Raw genomic sequence first — 18,343 nt, 5'->3', positions numbered from 1 at the left:
TGTTTCCAGAGAACGTGATGGAAACTTGGATTTTGTTCCTTTGCAGAATTGGAAGATGGATTAATATACTAGTTAGGTCCGACTAAAATGTCATTGTTCCTCGAGTAGTTGAGTTTGTTTTGTATCATTCTCAAGTCTCAAAATCAATTATCTCACATTTTATGGAGAACTTTATAGACAGGTTCAGAAATCTGTTACATATTTTAAAGTGAAACACCTACAAGTGTCTTAGTTTTGAGTAATTTCTACGTTACTTGCAGAACGGCAGAAAATAAAAAATGGGGAGACAGCTCTACTAAAACTGAAAGATTGGCCTTCTGGTGAAGATTTCAAGGCTATGATGCCAGCAAGGTATTTGAGTTTAATATTAGATACTCTTAAATCAATCCATGTTGTTTTTTTTCCTCTATGTAATAACACAAATTCAGTTACATTCTTCTTTCTTTTCTCCTCCAGATATGAGGACTTACTAAAAAGTTTACCCTTGCCTGAATATTGTAGTCCAGAAGGAAAACTGAACTTGGCTTCTCATCTGCCAGGATTTTTTGTCCGTCCAGATTTGGGACCCAGACTGTGCAGTGCATATGGTGAGTGTGCCCTAGATTTGTACCAGTTACCTCTTCCCTTAAAAGTGTAGAATATCATATATTACTATGCTTGATAGAAAGCTGAACTTACTTGGAGATAATAATTCACTGACTGTAGGAGAAATACTTGAGTTTTGTTTGTTTCTACTTTTGTTTCTATCTTTTCTTGTGCTTTTACCATCTTCTGAAGCATATGAATTGTTAGCTACTTTTACACAAGACAAATCCTGTCTTTAATAATGCCTTATGCCAAAATACTCCCTGAAGTGCTACTGTACTCAAAATTCTGGTCATACATAATTCTCAGTGTATTTTTCATAATTTGTATCGTGTGCCATACACTCAAAAACCTGTTTAGAAAAGATTGTTTCTCTCAGATATTTTCCAGCTGCTCCTTCTTTTCCAAACACATTTGTTCGGTTCTGTTTCACAAATTGTTGCAATCAGATGAGAAATCAGTTGTAATTTGTGATATGATGGCTTTGATTTAAAAAGTTCTCCAGATGTCTTTGAAATAAACATATTAACAATAGTGATCAAGGCATGGGTCTGAAGAACTAACTCACTGATGACGCTTTCATGTAATACTGCTGCAAGACTCAGGGTTCTGAAATGTCCTTTTGACTTAAGTGTGTATGTTTTCGCCTCTTAGAACTGAAATTAATTTTCCTCTTTGCTTGGGGATTTCTTTCGTTTGCAGCCAGGCATAAATGTGACACATTTGATTTGATTTGATAACAGTGTGTATTCACTGTACTTATATTCTGCTCCAAACAACTTGAAAGGTTGGGAAGGAACATGAGTCGTCAGAGAATGTCATTGACTGTTCTGCTGAAATGTGCTTTGTTCTGACACAATTGCTATGTAGGGACAGTTAACCTGGGCTAAGAGATATCTCAAGGTCTCTGCTAAAAAGTAACATTTTCTTGTTTAGCAAGTGAAACAAAAGCATGTTTGTAGTTTGTATATTTCAGTATTTTCACATTAAAGCCTGCCTGTACATGAAATGCTTTTCTGTGATGTTTAGTGTACTTTCAGAAATCTTTTCTCAGTTAGCTGTTGCATATTTCTATTTGAAGGTGAATATACAATATAACAAATCTTAATTTTACCCTGTTACATAGGTGTGGCTGCTACTAAAGACCATGATATAGGAACCACAAATCTCCATATTGAAGTTTCTGATGTCGTGAACATCCTTGTTTATGTTGGCATAGCAAAAGGAAATGGAGTACTTTCCAAATCAGGTAAACACACAGTTTGTAGGAGGTGTAGGTGGACTGAATGATCTGCCAGTTTTAAAATTGACACTGTTCTTCTGAAGCAGATGAAAGATATATCCATAAGTACTTGCTTAAACCTGGAAGTTTCCTTCTTTCAAGAATTTGCACATACATTAATTCTGCATAAAATACACTGCAGTTCATGAATTATGATATGGTATTTCAAACTCCTTTCACTTTTTTTTGCTATTACCTATAATTGATGTACCATTCCTGTGCTAGGACTGGCAGAGCTAATGAAAGTGCAAAATGAAGGATTTTCTCTGGAAGCTGTGGTAGTTCTAACAGTTATGTCAGGATGATGTATTTGCCAAAGCTTCTGTTTACTCTGCTCCCTCTGGACGCACTGTGTTTGCTCTATTGGATTTGGACTGTAATGTAATTTTTCAGCACCAGAGAGCTGAAATTGGTATATGTTGCTTGTCTGTAAGAGGTTTATTGCTTATGTGAAACAGTCTTTAAATCACTGAAATAGTTTTGTTTCTCTCCCCTTATTCTTTCATCCTCTTATTCTGTAATCAGCAAATGTAGATTTTGGGTGTGACTAATAGAGCTGCAGTAAGGTTTGCTGTCTTTAATTTGCTTTGTTTTCACTTGTGTGTGCACTGAGTTAATAGCAGCCAAACTTGAGCATACTGGGAGAGCTCTAGCTTCTTGACTAGCTGCTGCAGAGCAGCACGTAAAACGCTGCTTTTGCTGACTGTAGGAAAATGCCTTTTTCATCTGTAATTTTTTTGTGTCAGCCCTGCTTGTTTATTTCAGGTGGGGAGAATGTGTTCTGTCAAATTAAAAAAATGTAAAAAAGTTACCTTAAAAACATTTATTTTTTTTTTACTTTTTAGCATTCATGTTCTGTACAAACACTGAACAGAAAGATAACCTGGGGGCTTCTGTTGTATTCAGCAAACTTTGATCTGCTCAATCTCACATAAGAAGTTTGAAAAGAAGGTGTTTAGTTAAAGTTTTTGCGCTGTCTCGCTTAAGAAACAAAAACAAAAACAAACCCCAAAAAACCCCCAAAACCAAACCAAAACATTTTTGTTGAATCTTAGGAGTTTTGAAGAAGTTGGAAGAGGAAGATTTGGATGACCTTTTAAGGAAGCGGTTGAAAGATTCAAGTGAATTACCTGGTGCTTTATGGCACATTTATGCTGGCAAAGATGCTGACAAGATAAGGGAGTTCCTGCAAAAGGTTAGATTCATAATATGTATTTTCTAAGTATAATCTAAGTAACCGGTAAATCAAAGAGGGCTGGCAAAAACTACAAACCCCTGTGCTTAGTGAAAGGAGGAAAGGAAGCAAAATTCTTTCTAGCACATAAAATAAATTATAATTGACCTGCTACATCATCAACAAATAAAATATGTAACATGATACATACTTCTCAAGAGTTACAGGGAGCCTGCAAACTCTGGAGGCTCAGGAGGGCATGGAGGTCTACTCTTGTCCCTTTCCTACAAATTATCCTTTATATTAATGTTTTTCTGTCGTCGTGTTCTTGATTATCAGATGCTGAACATTTTTGGGAATTGTCCCATGCAAAAAACCCTGACCTTGCAACTCAGCAGCCACCAATCTTTGTAAGAACTGTGTGTCATGTCACTCAGCTCAAAGAACATGCCTTGGCTCTTAGTGGAGATGGAAACGGTGGGGCATTTATGCACCCAAGGGCAGCAGACTTCTTCAACATTAGCTACAGTGCAGATCTTCCTTTGGCAGCAAGTGAGGAACAAGTTAGAGCCACAGCAGAACCTTTCAGGTCGTTACCATGTACGATGAATATCCATTGATGGCATTAAATTTAGAGATACCATCATGGAAGCTGTTTTCTGTGGCTTGTCTTCAGCATGCTTTCATGTTCTGGAAGGCAGTTCTGTTGGATGAGATAGAAATACCAAGTGGTTGCTCAAGGAAAAGAAATCTTCACTGTCTTCTGCTATGGGGAAAAAAGATTGGATGTGTTTTAATGGGCTAAACTTAAAGGGGTCCATAAACAAGCCAGAGGCCAAAGGTCTCTACTGTGAGTAGGAAGAGCCCAAGAAATTTAGCACTAAAAATTCTCTTGGACAATGAGGCAGTGTTTCAGTCCCAAGGCAGCTGTCCTCTGGTGACTCAAACATTTGCTCTTTGGCAAGCTGAACCATGGGGAAAATAGAGCATTAGTAAATAAAATACAGCTAATTCTAGGAGATGATGAATTACACAGCGAGGCTTTTCTGTTCATTCACAAAGTAGATTGTGGCTCTTCTTTTTTTTTTTTTTTTTTTTTTTTTTTTTTTTCCTTTGGGAAAGAGTTTTGAACAAAATCACGAATGCAAAGGAATAGGTGGACAAATGGGTATTATTCGGAGTTTCTTCTTTCAGAGCAGTTAAGGGATACTGTGAAACTCTGAGAGCAGCAGGTTCAAAGCAGAAGCACTTCAGATGCTATGTAATGCAAAGTTTGTCATTTGCTGCCACTGCTTTGTGTTTGTGGTGTGGTAGTTTTGAAATAGTGAATTGGAGATTAATTGATGACTAGACCTTTGGACCACTTTGCCTGCTGATAAGAGAAAATCTCAGTATCTTATTAGTCCAGTAGGAAGGCGATAACACACAAGAGCAGTTTCAAGCTCTGCATCATATTGAGTATAATTAATATAAATACAAATAAAAATATAAGGTAATTGGCTCCTGAGTCATGAAAAGTGGATTAGCGATGTGTTTTTTATCTTCAGTCACTATGAGTGAGTAATTAGCAATAGATTAAGGGTAATATTTGTTCCCCTGTGGTTAACTTGATGACAAATGGTTGTTGCAGTTAAGTCTACTGCTGTCAGCGAATATTTTTTTTTATGCCCATCGTTTTTTTCTGGATTCCTTGATGGGATGGTAAGAAAATAACTTCTTGTCACAGAGTGGTTGAGATTGGAAGGGGATCTCTTGAAGTCCTTTTGTCCAGCCCTGTGCTCAAGCAGAGTTGCCCAGGACCATATGACCCTTAGTTGTATCTGCTGGGTTTTTTTTTTTTCCTGAGCTGAAGTTGGTGTTGCGTGTCTCTGTCAAAACTGAAGGTTGTGAGCTTGAGGAATTGGCAGCATAGGAGCTCTTGAGGTCAGATTTTATTTTCTTTATCAAAGAAGTCACACAAAGCATGTTGCTTATTAATAGATTATTGTGCAGAGTTCTTCAAAGTTTTATGTTTTGGAATGGGAGTCCTGTAGATGTCTTCAGCTCAGTGGGACTTCCCAGTTCTTTTTGAGGTTCCTTTGAATCCCTAACTAAAAGTCTCATTTGGATATTGGGAACACAGTAATGTTGTTCGTTAAATTAGGTATGCTTACAACTCATCAGCAAAAGGTTCAGCTTCTTTTGACTTGGGATCTTTTCTCTACTTACAGGTAGCAAAAGAGCAAGGCCTAGACCTTTTACCAGAGCATGATCCAATACGTGATCAGAGTTGGTATGTGAACAAAAAACTTCGCCAAAGACTTCTTGAAGAATACGGAGTGAAAACATGTACGGTTATTCAGTTTCTGGGTGATGCTATTATTCTGCCAGCAGGAGCACTGCATCAGGTAAGTACATCTGTTTAAAGAAAGACACACAGGATTAAATAACCATAAACACAATAAAATAACTTTTTTCAAGGACGTAACTACATCTGTAGTGAAATTGGTTTTATTTTCTTACTGGTAGCTATTAGTGTATAGGTATTTATAGTAAGGTACATCTGCTTGCGTAGATGACCAGCCAGTACTAACATAGAGCAACTTGAACGCTTGAAATAATATTGTTCCTTTTTTCCTTTAAAATGAAAAATGAGCACATGATTATTCACCACTTTTTTCCACATTTCATTAGCAGATTTCTAAATAAACTGGTGTTAGTTATGGCAAAGTCAGGTTAATACTTTTTTTTTTTTTTTTTTAATTCTAAACTGAAAGTTAACCTAACCCAGGAGAGGCAGGGAGAGCAACCCAAGCAGATAAAAATACCTGGATGTCAGGTGGTGGTGTTTCTGTCCTCATCCATAGGAGAATTGTAGAGACAGTTTGAGTGTAACGAGATGTTTCTGTGACAAGATTTGCAGGTTGTTTTCCCACTCCACGTTAAGTTACTTTTTACACAAAAGGTATCAATCACCAGGAGTCATCATTGACCCTTCAGCAGCTTTCCTCACCGTCAGAAAGTGTGTTGTCACCTTTGCAGCAGCTGGGAGGGTTTAATTCTTAATTATGTAAGAAGAAGTACTGCCAGTAGGGCAGTTGGCGAGAAACAGTATGAATATGTGGCAGGCTTCATCCTCTCCTAGCACATACGGTTTGTTTACTTCATTTTGTTTGGTGTTGGGGTTTTTTTTAATCTATCTTTTACTCATAGTCTGCAAGCTGCTTGGTGAAAAGAGGAAGAAAGCACGATTGTTCAGACATGATTTTTGGTCAGTTCTAGATTTATTTCTTCACTCCATGAACCTTTCCCTGTTTCAACAGAAAATACAGCCTGCTTTCTTGCTGTCTGGCCAGCTGTCAAGCACCACTAATTAGGTAGCTGACTGTCAAGGAATGAGGAGCATCCCCACCCTGCAGTAGGAGTTGTAAACCATCTTGCTGTTAAAGATCTATCATTGATCTCCATCCAGGTTCAAGGGAGGCCAGGCCTTTCTGAAGAAGATGCTGTTTGGTTTCTAATCTGCAGATCAGCTTTCAACCAGCCGCCTCTTCTGGGCAGAGAGGAAGCAATGGCTTACCATGTCACCATGACCAGGGCAGTAGGGTTTTCTCTGGGAAAAAAATGACAGGGTTGTAGTGATCACAGGTGTCATGTCCCTGTCTGTCTGCTGGCTGTGTCAGTTGCTGGGGCACTGAAAGCAACAGGTACCTTTCCCAGACTAGACTTCTTTGTCATTGCAGCGCGTCTTTAGATGGTTTCACATGATGGTATGTTAACCCTGGGCAATCTGTGTGGAGTTGTTTTCTGGCAAAAGAAAGAAAAAAAAAAACCAAAATAAAATCCCCAAAAACCCCAGAACAACCCAGGTGACCAGGTCTTGGTTTGTTGTAGATTGCCTTTCCCTGTCCCATGTCTCCACGGCTTGACGTGGCTTCACAAAGGTGAAGGAACATCCGGCGTTGATGTTATTCTTAGCTCTTTTTAGGCTAAATCAGTTAGGACTCCCAGTCATGTGTTGCATCCTCCAGCAACCTTACTCTGATCTCTTGAAACAAGGGAGATATCCCAGATACAAGAGTGAAAAAGGAGCCCACAGAAAATAATAAACATACTGGGAAATTTGTTTCGTATAGCATGTGGCATATAAAGGTATAAAGAAGGTAAAACATGAAGTAGGAAGACTGTTCCAGGCTTCCCTGCAGTTCATAGGTTTAAGGACGAAAAATAAGACCACTCTTTATCTCTTTGGCTTTAAACTCCAGATTGCTTTTGAAGTGGTAATGTTCTAGCTTCTGGCACCAAGGAGATAATAACATGGTGTTTTTAAACTTTAGTGGGTGAAGCTGAGAACCTTTTCATCTTCAGTAAGAAGTTCCTGTGAATCTGCCACGTAGGAGGAAATGAAAGCATCGTGTTCTTTCATGTACGTGTATAGTATTCTCTATATAGAGATGCATAAATAGTGACCTTAAGGATCAGCACCAACACTTCATATATACAAAGCACATTAAATGCTTAAAAATAAGTCTGCACAAGAATACATTCCAGGTTAAGTTTACATGTTAAGTGTTTCAGATTTACATGCACGTCATGAATCTTTAATAATTAAAATTGGATGAGAGTTGATACTAAATTTAGTGGTAAATTAACATTTTTATTTTTACTTGCTCATCGTTAATGTGGAGCAGAGAAAATCAGGCTGAGGGATGGAGTTAGGGAGCCTGGCAGCATGTGGTCACTGCATACTGGAGCTCAGACACTTCCATCCTAGAGCCAGTTAGGATTGTTGTCACACTGCTGCTTCTGATACACTGGTCTAGAATTTTATTGTTCTCACATGGAGGAGATTTCTTTTATATATGTGTATATATATATACACACATATATATGTATATATATTCCTCCTCCCCCCCCTCCCCCCAGCTTCTATGGATTTGTGCCTTTTAAAGTAACTTGTTCTTAGTATTTTATGGTAGCATAAAGCATTTGTCTTGCTTCCCAGGTTTCCCCTTCTTCCCTGTGTACTTCCAGACAGCAGTCACATCTCCCTTCTGATCATTTCAACAGGCAAATTGTTCCAGTGGTGGGGTGGGAGGAGGGCATCTCCTGTGAGCTGTGACCCTCAGGGTAGCCTTGTCAGCACCTCTTGTGGAAGGAATTGCTCTCTTAGTGGGAAACCAGAAATAGATACAGCATTGGACTGGTCTCCTCTGCACATGCTTCCCTGAATGTACCGTGCGTGGTGCGCTGTAGGATTGTATCTCCTTTCTAGTTGTCTGTAGAAGTAGGGGATCTCAGCTTTGCTTGTGGGCCTTGTTCTCTCTCTGGCGCTTGTAACAGCAAACCCTTAGCTCTGCTTGGGAACTTACCCAGCTAAAAAAAGGGGTTTTTTACTGTTACTCTGAATTATTTTTCTTTCTCCTGCTCCACTCTGGGTCATCCTGTATCACAGTTGTCCTCTAGGGATGCCCTCTGTGGTTTTAATTTGGTGACTCCAAATTTGCAAAGTATTTTAGTGATAAATTAGAAGCTAGAAATAATTGAGTTGGTGATTGAAATGTGTTGTTCAGGCTACATGCAAAACTTGTTCGTAGTAGAACAGGTTATTACAATGTTGTTTTTGTAGTGGTATTATCTTGACTTAACAGCAGGATTATGTATTGTAAAATAACATGCTGGAGGTAATGCAACATCCTGGTGATGTTGCGGTAAGGATGTAGGATAAAGGTCTGGGAGTTGCGTATGCAGAGCTGCTGGGCTGAGCATGGCCCTGGAGCTAAGCCATGCGGGAAATGGCTGATCTCAGTGTGTAAGGGCAGGAGGGAGATGGCTGTGTGGTGAGGAGCTGCAGCCACGAGGATGGATGTCCCTTGCCACCCTGCCCGCTCACCTTTCCCTGTCCTGGCCCAGGTCTGAGGCTGCTCCAACGTTCTACCCGTCCCTGGGCCCTGCTGGAAAATCTCTGCGTGGCTTGGGCTGGGGCAAAGCTGTTCCTCGGTTCAGCTGGAACTGGCGCAGTCGTGGGAGTGCTGTAATCCTCACCCTGCAAATCTCAGGGGAATCGTTGCTAAACATACTTATTTGTGTGTGTCATTGTATCAGCTTGTATTATAACTATTATAAATAGAACTGCCTGTGGGCTGTCAGCTGGGCATTCCCATGTTAAGTACCAGACTGGCTGGGTAAAATCTGTCTTCCCTGCAAAGACTTGCACACTGATAAGACAGGCCCTGGAAGGGAAGAAGGTTTAAGGCACGGCAGAATGAAAGAGGGCAACAAATATTGCCCACTCTGCAGTGGAGGGGGAGGGAATCAGTAAGACCTTATTTCAGTAAGGAGAAAGTGAAAGAGCGGTGTGGGATTTGCATGGAGTGGAAAGGAAAACTAGGGCAGGTGGAGACTTGAAGCAGGCAAGAAGCCTGAGAGGGAGGAGGGGGCTGGAGCCAGCTGCGCAGGGCAGGGATGTCTCAGCCAAGCTCTAGGAAATCCCCCGAGTGCTGGTGGGAGCCAGGTTCTGGCACTTGTGCAGCTATTCCCTTGCTCCTGGCCTCCTGCCCTTTGCGGGTTGTGTGGCACCAACAAACCCTCTTCGTCTCCGGAAGCATTTCTTTTGTGATTGATTTGCGAGAGGGAATGGCACTGCTTTGTCCTTGATGACTACAAGGCTGCAGAAACTCCGTGTGCAACACTAGTGTTGAGCTAGGGATTGCCTCTGGGATTTCACCTGTAATGGGGCAGGCTGCCTTGTAAATGCAGACTCAAGCAGTATTTTTGAAGAGGAAAATGTATTTCAAATGAAGTGCTGCGTCCTCAGCTGTGTAGGCCCCAAAGGTTTTCTGAAGGTCGGGTATCACAGCAGAAATTCTAGAGTATTGTACTAAAAAAATCTAGCATTTGCTAGGCTCGAGCTTAAAATAGGCAGATCTTCATGAGTGCTGAGCAAGGTGGGACTGTGTGTTTGCTGGGATGACAGGGGCTCTCCCTCCCCACCCCTCAGCCTCTGTAAGTTTGCAGAATCAATGTTGCACAACTTCATGAGCAGTTGTTAGAATTTGGGGAAATAAGGTTTTTGACATGTGTAATTCATAAGTGTTTAGGGATGAAAACCTGATGCAGTACATTACTGAAGAGGACAAACAGGAGTTGGTAGTGAGGTCACAACCAGGAAGTGGCTTTTTCTTTCCCCTGTCCTCCAGGTACGACCTGTGTGGCAGGAGGCGGTGTCCATTTCTCTCAGTAGTTGCCTCTTACCAGGAAGAAGGTGTGTTTATAGAAAACAGAACCTAACCCCCCCCTCTTCTGAACCTGCCCTTTGTTCAAATACTTTATTTTTAATTTCCAGTGGCAATCCCTTCTCAGCAGACATGGCAGTCGTGCCTGGCAGACTGCAGGCTTCCAGCATGCGTCCGTCGCCCAAGGAGCTGGGTCCTACAGCGCAAGGCTGCTGTGGAGTTGATCTGTGCAGTGTTTCGGGCATGGCTGTGCAGCAGTAGTACACAGCAGCAGTGCCTGTGCAGCTGGTCAAAGGGTGGAATATAACACATCAGAGTATGCCGAATGAATGTCGGAGCTGAGTACAGGAAGAAGTGCCAAAGCACGGGCACATCTGCATTGTTCAAAGTGTACCTTTTGCCAGAAACTAACTTATCTAAGATGAATACACTTAATTGCTCTTTACATAAAACGTATAGAGACGCCCTTCAGTCTGATAAGCCTGTGGTTTAAGAGATCTCAAGGCCCACTCTTTTCTCGGGTATCTCTGCCAAAGAATAACTCCAAAGTACTAATTATCAGTTGTCTCCTCTTGTTATTTTGGATAGGTGCAAAATTTTCACAGCTGCGTTCAAGTAACTGAAGACTTTGTATCTCCAGAACATCTTGTACAGTCATTTCACTTAACACAGGAGCTGAGGCTGTCAAAGGAAGAAATCAATTACGATGATAAACTGCAGGTAGGAAATGAATTCTGCTCTGGAAGCTGTTGGGAAGGCAGGGCATGCTCAGGCTCATTGAAATGCGGAGCAGTGTGTGGAGCTACTTCCTTGCTGCCGTTCACACAGAATAACAATGAGCAGCAACATGAATGCCAGGGGTGTAAATGACTCTCTGTTGAGTTGCTGGTTTTATTTATTCTGTGTTACGTTTTGAGGTGTGTAAGAACGTGTTTCCTTTAGCACTGGCTTGATGTAGCCTTCCTGTTTTTTTCATCCGCTAGGCTTATGGCTCAGTCCTAAATGCAGTCACTTTGCAGAGTTCCTTCATGGAAGGCCTTACTAAAATCTGTCCAATGTTCTTGCAGGTTAAAAATATCTTGTACCATGCAGTGAAGGAAATGGTGAGAGCTTTGAAGATTCACGAAGGTGAACTGGAAGACATGGACGAAAACTGAGCGTGCTCTGCTTTTTTGTGTTAACATCAGCTGGAGGTTATTTTCTCTAACAGGTGAACAGTATGCACACTAATTTAAGCTTCACAAACCATCAGTGCCAAGAAAAAATAGTCATCATATTTACTTGTTACTGACACTGCAACGGTAGAGCTTCATATCACAGCCACTGTGATTACATGTTAGACTTGCAAACGATTCAGCAGTGTTCTGCTGTCCTGTATTATAATGTACATGAAGTTTGTGAAATGTTAAAGATTTAAGATGATGTATTTATTTTTGGAAAAAAACCCACAAAATTCTATGCTATATTGTTGATCAAATGTAAATGTGACTTGTACAGTTTGCTAAAATAATTCAGATATTTTTCACTACATTGAGACAGTTACTGTGAGAGTAGGACACAAACACCAGCTATTGCCTGCATTTGGGATCTTGCTGAGTCCGCACAGCAGTCATGTCATAATCTGAAAATTACTGCCAAATAATTGTAAACTTTGTAAAATATGAAGTATATAAAGTAGATATTAAATACAGACACTTCAGTATTTTATTGAAGCTATTCAGTGTACAATTAAACGTTTTCAAAAGGTGTAATTTATTTAAAAAATTGTCTCATTTTGGTAAAATTTATGTGAACTTTTAAAGCTAAATATTAAACTTAATATGCTATGTAAATATATACATATATACATTCAATGATGTATTTTTTTAAAACATTGGCTTGCTTTAATTTGTTAAAAGTGCAAGTGTTACACATGCTTTGTACATTGAAGTTGAAAGGGGTTTTACATTTTCCATTAAAATGACTTTATCAAACGTTGTCTCGTGGTACTCGTTCTTTACGTTTGTGTGTGACAGCCGCGTCGCTCGCTCCCAGTGCCGCATCTCCCATGGGAACGGTCACAGTGTGCTGCCCTGGCTCTGTGCACCGCGCTGCCATCTCCGGGTTTGAAGCAAAACTGCGAGGGGAAGTGCTGAGCACCGCGTGCCGCTGAGCCAGAGCGCTGCTCCGTGAGGATAAGACAATTCAAACGTCACTTACGTTCGGTCTTTAATAATCCAGCGTTTACTTTGAGTGAAGGGGGAAAGGAGCTTCTATAGAACAATTTTTTACAGCATCTTGGCTTTTTACAGTTTAAGTAGTACCACAAAAGAACATGGGGTTTTTTTAATTGTATCTGTTCTAATAATGCTGAATGTTAGCGCATAGTTCCGGCTCTTGGAGTCAGTTTGAAAATTTGAAGTATACATGGATTTAAATTATTAGAACTACTCAAATGTTTAGATTTGATACCAACTGTTAGGTGCAGCCATTAGCTCATGATGTGTCCAAAAGGCTGTAGTTGCCTGTTTACTGTTCCTGCTTTGGCTGGGTTTTGGGTCACCAAAAAACCCAAAATAACCCAACAAACCTCCCATATAAATTACCTAACAAACAGTGAAACACAAAAGCAATTTCTGGTTCCAAATGTGAAGTCCTTTTATTTAGTTGGTTTGAAAACTTGGAATTTATTTGAAGTTGTAAAGAAATACTTTAGGGTTAATGTTGCTGTGCTTGGCAGTTGATTCTCAACTTTGTAACTGGTTGCATGCAGTATCTTCCTTTAGGCTGTGTGTGGCACAGGGCATTGGCTGAAGATGCAAAAGCTGCCAGTGTATGTTTGCTTAATAACAAGTGGGCTTCAGTTGCACATACCTTCTGTTTGTTTGTTTTACAGTTCAGGGTATGTAAATGAGTGAATTTTTATCAAGTGCTGTCTCTTCCCCCCTGAACTGAGTTTTGGTGAGGTACTTTTAACATCTGTGAAATTTCTTGAGGCTGCTACACTTGCATTCCTGCTGCAGATGGTTGTATCCCCCCTTGTTCTTCTGCACAAAGAGCAGTTGTTCAGGCCTGGGCCGTGGCTGTCATCACAGCTGCCTCCTTGTGCTGGGGCATCTTTGTAGCTGAAGGGAATGGGTTGGTTTCCCCTGGGGTACTCTGGGGAGTGCCACGTTGCAGTGCCTTGTCCTGGCCAAAGCTCTGCCTCTTATCAAAGGCGTGCAGGTGCTCCACTGTCAGTGACTGCACAGCAGGCAGCATGCAGTGCTTCCAGGGCTGAGCTTTGGTACCGTCCCTGGGGTCCCCACAGGCAGCTGCCTGTCACCCTGCAGCACTTGTGGACACAGGGAGGAACCCCTGTGTCTGCCAGTGAGATTGAAGAGGTTCTTCCCTGCTCAGGTGGTAGCTGAGGGAGCTGCTGAGCAGAGCCTAATTCATATTTCCAAGTGTGAATATTAAAGTTGTTCCTTTGTGACCTTTTTTCCGCCACCTTTGCTGATGAATCCTTAAGTGTATGTCAGAGTTGTTAATTGCAAAAGCATGTGGATGAAACGGATGGTGAAGCAGCAAGAATCATCCCAAAGAAAAGCCTGAGAGATTGCTGGGATTTTAAGACAAAACATCTCATTTTGGAGAAGCAGAATTGGTGGGCTCAAGCAGCATGGCTCTGTGTGCTACACTGGGGTAAGTAGATCTTTCACTGCTTTCACAGCAAAGATAAATTGATGTGTTAATTCAAACTGCATGAATAGGATTTGACTGTAGTCACTATAGAGTTTAACTATCCATTTGTCCAGTAGAGTTTATAGTAAATAATACGGTAGGTAGTTCCACCAGATGAACAGTTTTAAAGTGTTGTGGTTCATGGGTATATCTAGTGGATTTGCAACACATGAAAACAAAACCTGATGCATTCTGCAGATCGCTTTGGGAATTGCTACGCTTGCGGATGGGGCAGTCTCATAAGCTGCCCACAGCAGTGATGGTGTTTCCCAGTAACTGGCGGGAGGGGAAGAAGCCAAAAGCAAGTGAACAAGGAAAATGTGGCACAAGCTGAGCGTGATGGGGAGTGCTGTAAAGCGGTTATTGGATCAAGTGGGAAGGAGTCTGCGTGCTGCGTGCATTAGCAGCCCACAAATTGTTAAAGGTAGCAGCTACTCCCAAATACCACTCAGAGAGGACAAAAATTCTGTTTAAGTACATAGTGTAGCAAATTCAGCTTACTTGGTATCTTCTGGCTCCATCACAATGAAGCAGAGCTCCGTGTTCCACTACAGGAAATCAGAGCAGGAAGTGGGGCTGGTGGTGTGCTCACTGCCAGCATGACTGAGATTTTCATTGCTCACGTCTTGAGACTAAAGAGGAGTTTGTGGGGAGGTGTTTTCAGATTAGTTTTCCCCTCAACCATTTCCATGCCCTGTGAGGTGTTACTGGGCATGTTTCTCCCATCTTTCTTTTCCTAAAGACCCTGTAGGAGGCTTTCTGGTCTACAATCTCAACTATTTCATTGAAGTCAAGAGGATTTGATGGGATCAGCTGAAGCTGTTTGAAGTGCAGGAACACTGTCAACTCTTAGAACAAGACTAAGACATACAGTGTCACCTCCCTATGGAGACCAGGCTGTGCTCATCTGCTATGCTGTCCATGAAGCTTTTTTTTTGTCCACCCTTTGAAAGCTCACATCTCGAAGGCACCAAAACTGCAAGCCCTGCCCTTCACCACCACTTCCCTTGCTCCTTTCCAGCTCATCATCTCCATCCACTGCACTGTCATACAGTAAATGACCTGACAGTTTTCTTCCTATTGTAACTGCAGAGGTAACTCAGGAAGAGTAAGTAATTGGCAAAGAATAAAGCAGGCCTGCTACGACCTGAAAAATTTCAGCATGGATGGGTGGTGGTGTGGATGGTTTAGCTGAAACAGAAGTTGCCAGATTGCTGGAATTGCCAGCAGTGAAACCATAGTCCCCGTTACGCAGGTCAGGCGTGCAGGGGTTTATAACAATTTGGTTTTAAAATCTATTTACTCTTCCAGCTTCACGGAAGTTGCTCAGATCTGTGTGTGTAAACCGAACCCCATCTGATCAGCACTACGTTCTCATGCTCTCTGACCTTTTCGGTAGGTGGTAGTTCTGTTGTACCCTCTCCCGTGACATCGTGTCAAGCCCTCTCACAGCTGACAGCCTTCCCCACCCCAGGCCCGTCACTGGGAATTTTCCTTCCGTCGTCCTTCCACAGCCACCATCACCCTGTTCTGCTGCTTTCCTGAGCAGGATGTTTGTGCTTTCCCCACATCCGCACTGGACAAGCAGCCTCTCCCTGTGGAGACTCCCGGATGGAGGCTTTGCTGTGCTCTCCCCTCCTAACCCCCATCTCTGTCTCAAACAATGTCAGCTCTCTGCAGTGCTCCCGCTTTCCACGGCCTGACTTGAGCTTTGTTGCCCGAGTGCTGCTTTCTCTTCCCTGCCTTTGTGTTCCCATGATATGTGTGCCCCAGGAGGGCAGGGGAGCACGCGGTGGCGCGGGGGCTCCTCTGATGGGGCCTCCACCGCCATGTCCCTTTCTTTCCATCTCAGCAGGGCGGCCTAGGAAACTCTGACCAAGGAACAAATGATCCGCAGCCTCAGCCACGCACACAGACCAACCTCTGCACGTCTTGCGTTTGTTCTCATAGGTTTGAAAAGGAAGTTATCATCTATATATAGCAAGTAGCAAAATCTTGCCTCACAGCAAATTGAAGACATGTTTTACCTGTGTGTTGCATGCAAACAGTTGCATTTTAAACATGGGCCTTTTTAAAGCTAAGTGGTAGACTGCAGCATTTTTACTGTTATGTTTCAAAGTGAACATTTCTGGTGTCTTCCAATCATACCAATATGATGTAGTCTTGACACAGATGCCTGTTTCTTTTTCCAGTCCCTGAGCATGTGGTTTTATCCTAGCTCTGTGCTTCCTTAGTGGAATTGCGGGGTTTAGTAGCTCTGAGGCAGGAAATCCTGTTATTTTCACAGCTCTAGGGATTTTGTGTTTTTTGATCTCAATAGTACTTGAACGTCTGCAGCAAATGGGCCTGAGGGAGCACTTCAGATGATTACAAGGCACAAAGCCTGGGTAAGTTTAGGTTACTTCTGGTAAAACAAACATGGGAGAGAAGGAGGTAGAGGAAAAGACGGCTGTAGCTCTGAGTCCAGAGGGAGCAATGAACTTCTTTTTATACAGCTGAACTCCGTGGGCCACATACCCAAGGCAGAAAGGTCTGGCAAATGGTGCCCAGCTTACATCTGATTTGTAGCAGCTATGCTACCACTCTAGTTACTTTTGAACAGTTGGATTGCTTGATTTTGGTTTTTGCTGTATTTTTAGTCCAGTTCAGTGAGGGATTTTGTCAGCTGTTGTGACTGTACTTGCTTTTCTCCATCTGTTTTGCTAGTGAGCCTGCTTTTGTGGAACCACAGAACAGCCCAGGGTGTGGAAGGGGCCTTGAAAGGTCACCAAATGTTTGGTGGGAAGGGTGGCCTGGGTGAGGTTTAGTCCCCACCACTGAAAGCAGGTCAACAGGAATTGCAGATGGCTGAAGAGCTGCTGCTGATGCCAGGACACTAGGAAGGAGTTCAGGGCCAGTGTTCCTGAAAATGGAAATGCTCTCAGGGGATGAGGTCACAAGATCCCTTTCCCTTTATATGAAACCAAAATGCAAACCCCGACACTTGTGTATTTTGGGTTTAGCTGCCATTGTAAGCAGCCATGGGTGGTGCAGTCTGCAGGTTTTACTCTCAAGAGACTCTCCACATTGCTTCTCTGTTGCCTGTCTTTGGTTTTTTCCTTCTGCAGCAACACAGCCAGAGGCTGGGTAATTACAAGCTCTTTTTGCCAAGCGTATGTTGGCTATATTCGACAGGGATAGTATTTCTGTGTTCAGGACAAGAGTGGCTTCTGTGGTAAAGTGAACTCTACTATGAATAGCAGTCAGTGTCTGGGCACATGTTTAAAACTGGCCCTTGGTGAGACACTTTGAACTAACCTCAGAACCTTTTAGCTCTGTGGGGTACAAACCGGCCCAGCTGAGGCTGCCCGCCCGTGCCGGCTGCGGTTGCCCGGTGCCGCACGGCTGTGTCGCGGCGGGTTTCCCGCTGGACGCCGCACCGCGGGGCGCTCGCTGCTCGCTCGCTCCCGGAGGAGACGGAACCCCGCTCCAGCAGGAGCCGCGCGGGGCGCCCGCGCTCCGCTAGGTGGCGCCCGAGGCCGGCCCGGCGGGAGGGAGCAGGGGTTAAACCGGGCGCCAGCAGCGTTTTCCGGGGCCAAAACTCGAAGGAGCTGAACGGCGACCATCCTTTAAAACAGTTCTACAGTGTCGGGGCATAAACTAACCGCTAACAGACACTGGAGAAACGTTTCCTTAGGTTTGCCACTATGTATCAATAAAACTTGCCCTCTAGTGGCGAGGATTCTCTATACAACCTTTCATTCTTCAGACCATGTAAGCGTTTAGCTCTGAATTCAGACTGGAGAATTCCTTACCTGGAAAAACTAAACTATTTCCTCTTATTTATTTCATACACTTCGCTTTTTCCTTGCAATGTAAGGAACTTTATAAGGAAAAGTAACTTTATTCAATACAGAGATGGATGCTGCATCCCTTGCCCTTTCTTCCCCACCTGCCCTATTGGGTGCAGGTCAGATGGCACAAGTCACAGGAACACTCGCTGATAGTAATTTCAGTCTGGCATTTTTTGTTTCAAACATCTCAAATCTTGCTTTCTGTAAAAATATAATAGTCTTGCGGCACTCCGAGGATCTTCTCTTTTCATGGATATTTGAAAGATGTAAGTAACTTCATGTTATTATACATGTTCAGGGAAAGCACTTGGAGACAGGAAGGAGCAGGAAGTTACTCCGTACTTTATTCAATGGATTCTCGGCTATAGGATGTTGCTGCTGAAAGAGGTGACCCTACCTGCTCCCACCCGCCTATGTCTCTGCAGGCCTCTTGGGTGCTGCTGCATGGCAGGGAAGGAGACAAGAGGCTGGCAGTGCTCAGGCTCTCCTTTCAGCAGCAGCAGCACCTGTGCAGTGCTCCAGGTCCCAGTTGGACTCTTTACTGGTGTCACCT

The 18,343-nt window shown here is 42.7% G+C and overlaps 1 protein-coding gene across 6 annotated transcripts in view; it reads left to right on the top strand.

The window, feature by feature from the left end:
• JMJD1C (jumonji domain containing 1C) overlaps positions 1-12,228 on the top strand; it is a 165,490-nt gene extending 153,262 nt beyond the window's left edge. For all 6 annotated transcript variants that reach the window (XM_030488743.1, XM_030488746.1, XM_030488744.1 and 3 more), the window contains 7 exons: positions 261-351; positions 457-587; positions 1,712-1,834; positions 2,923-3,062; positions 5,252-5,428; positions 10,844-10,975; positions 11,323-12,228. In XM_030488743.1, the coding sequence (XP_030344603.1) occupies positions 261-351; positions 457-587; positions 1,712-1,834; positions 2,923-3,062; positions 5,252-5,428; positions 10,844-10,975; positions 11,323-11,412 (884 nt within the window). In that variant the 3' untranslated portion in view covers positions 11,413-12,228. The remainder of the gene's footprint in view (positions 1-260; positions 352-456; positions 588-1,711; positions 1,835-2,922; positions 3,063-5,251; positions 5,429-10,843; positions 10,976-11,322) is intronic.
• Positions 12,229-18,343: the final 6,115 nt, after the last annotated feature.

The sequence above is a fragment of the Strigops habroptila genome, chromosome 5, assembly GCF_004027225.2.
Source record: "Strigops habroptila isolate Jane chromosome 5, bStrHab1.2.pri, whole genome shotgun sequence".
NCBI classification, from domain to species: domain Eukaryota; kingdom Metazoa; phylum Chordata; class Aves; order Psittaciformes; family Psittacidae; genus Strigops; species Strigops habroptila.
This window is presented reverse-complemented; position numbering and strand designations above follow the sequence as displayed.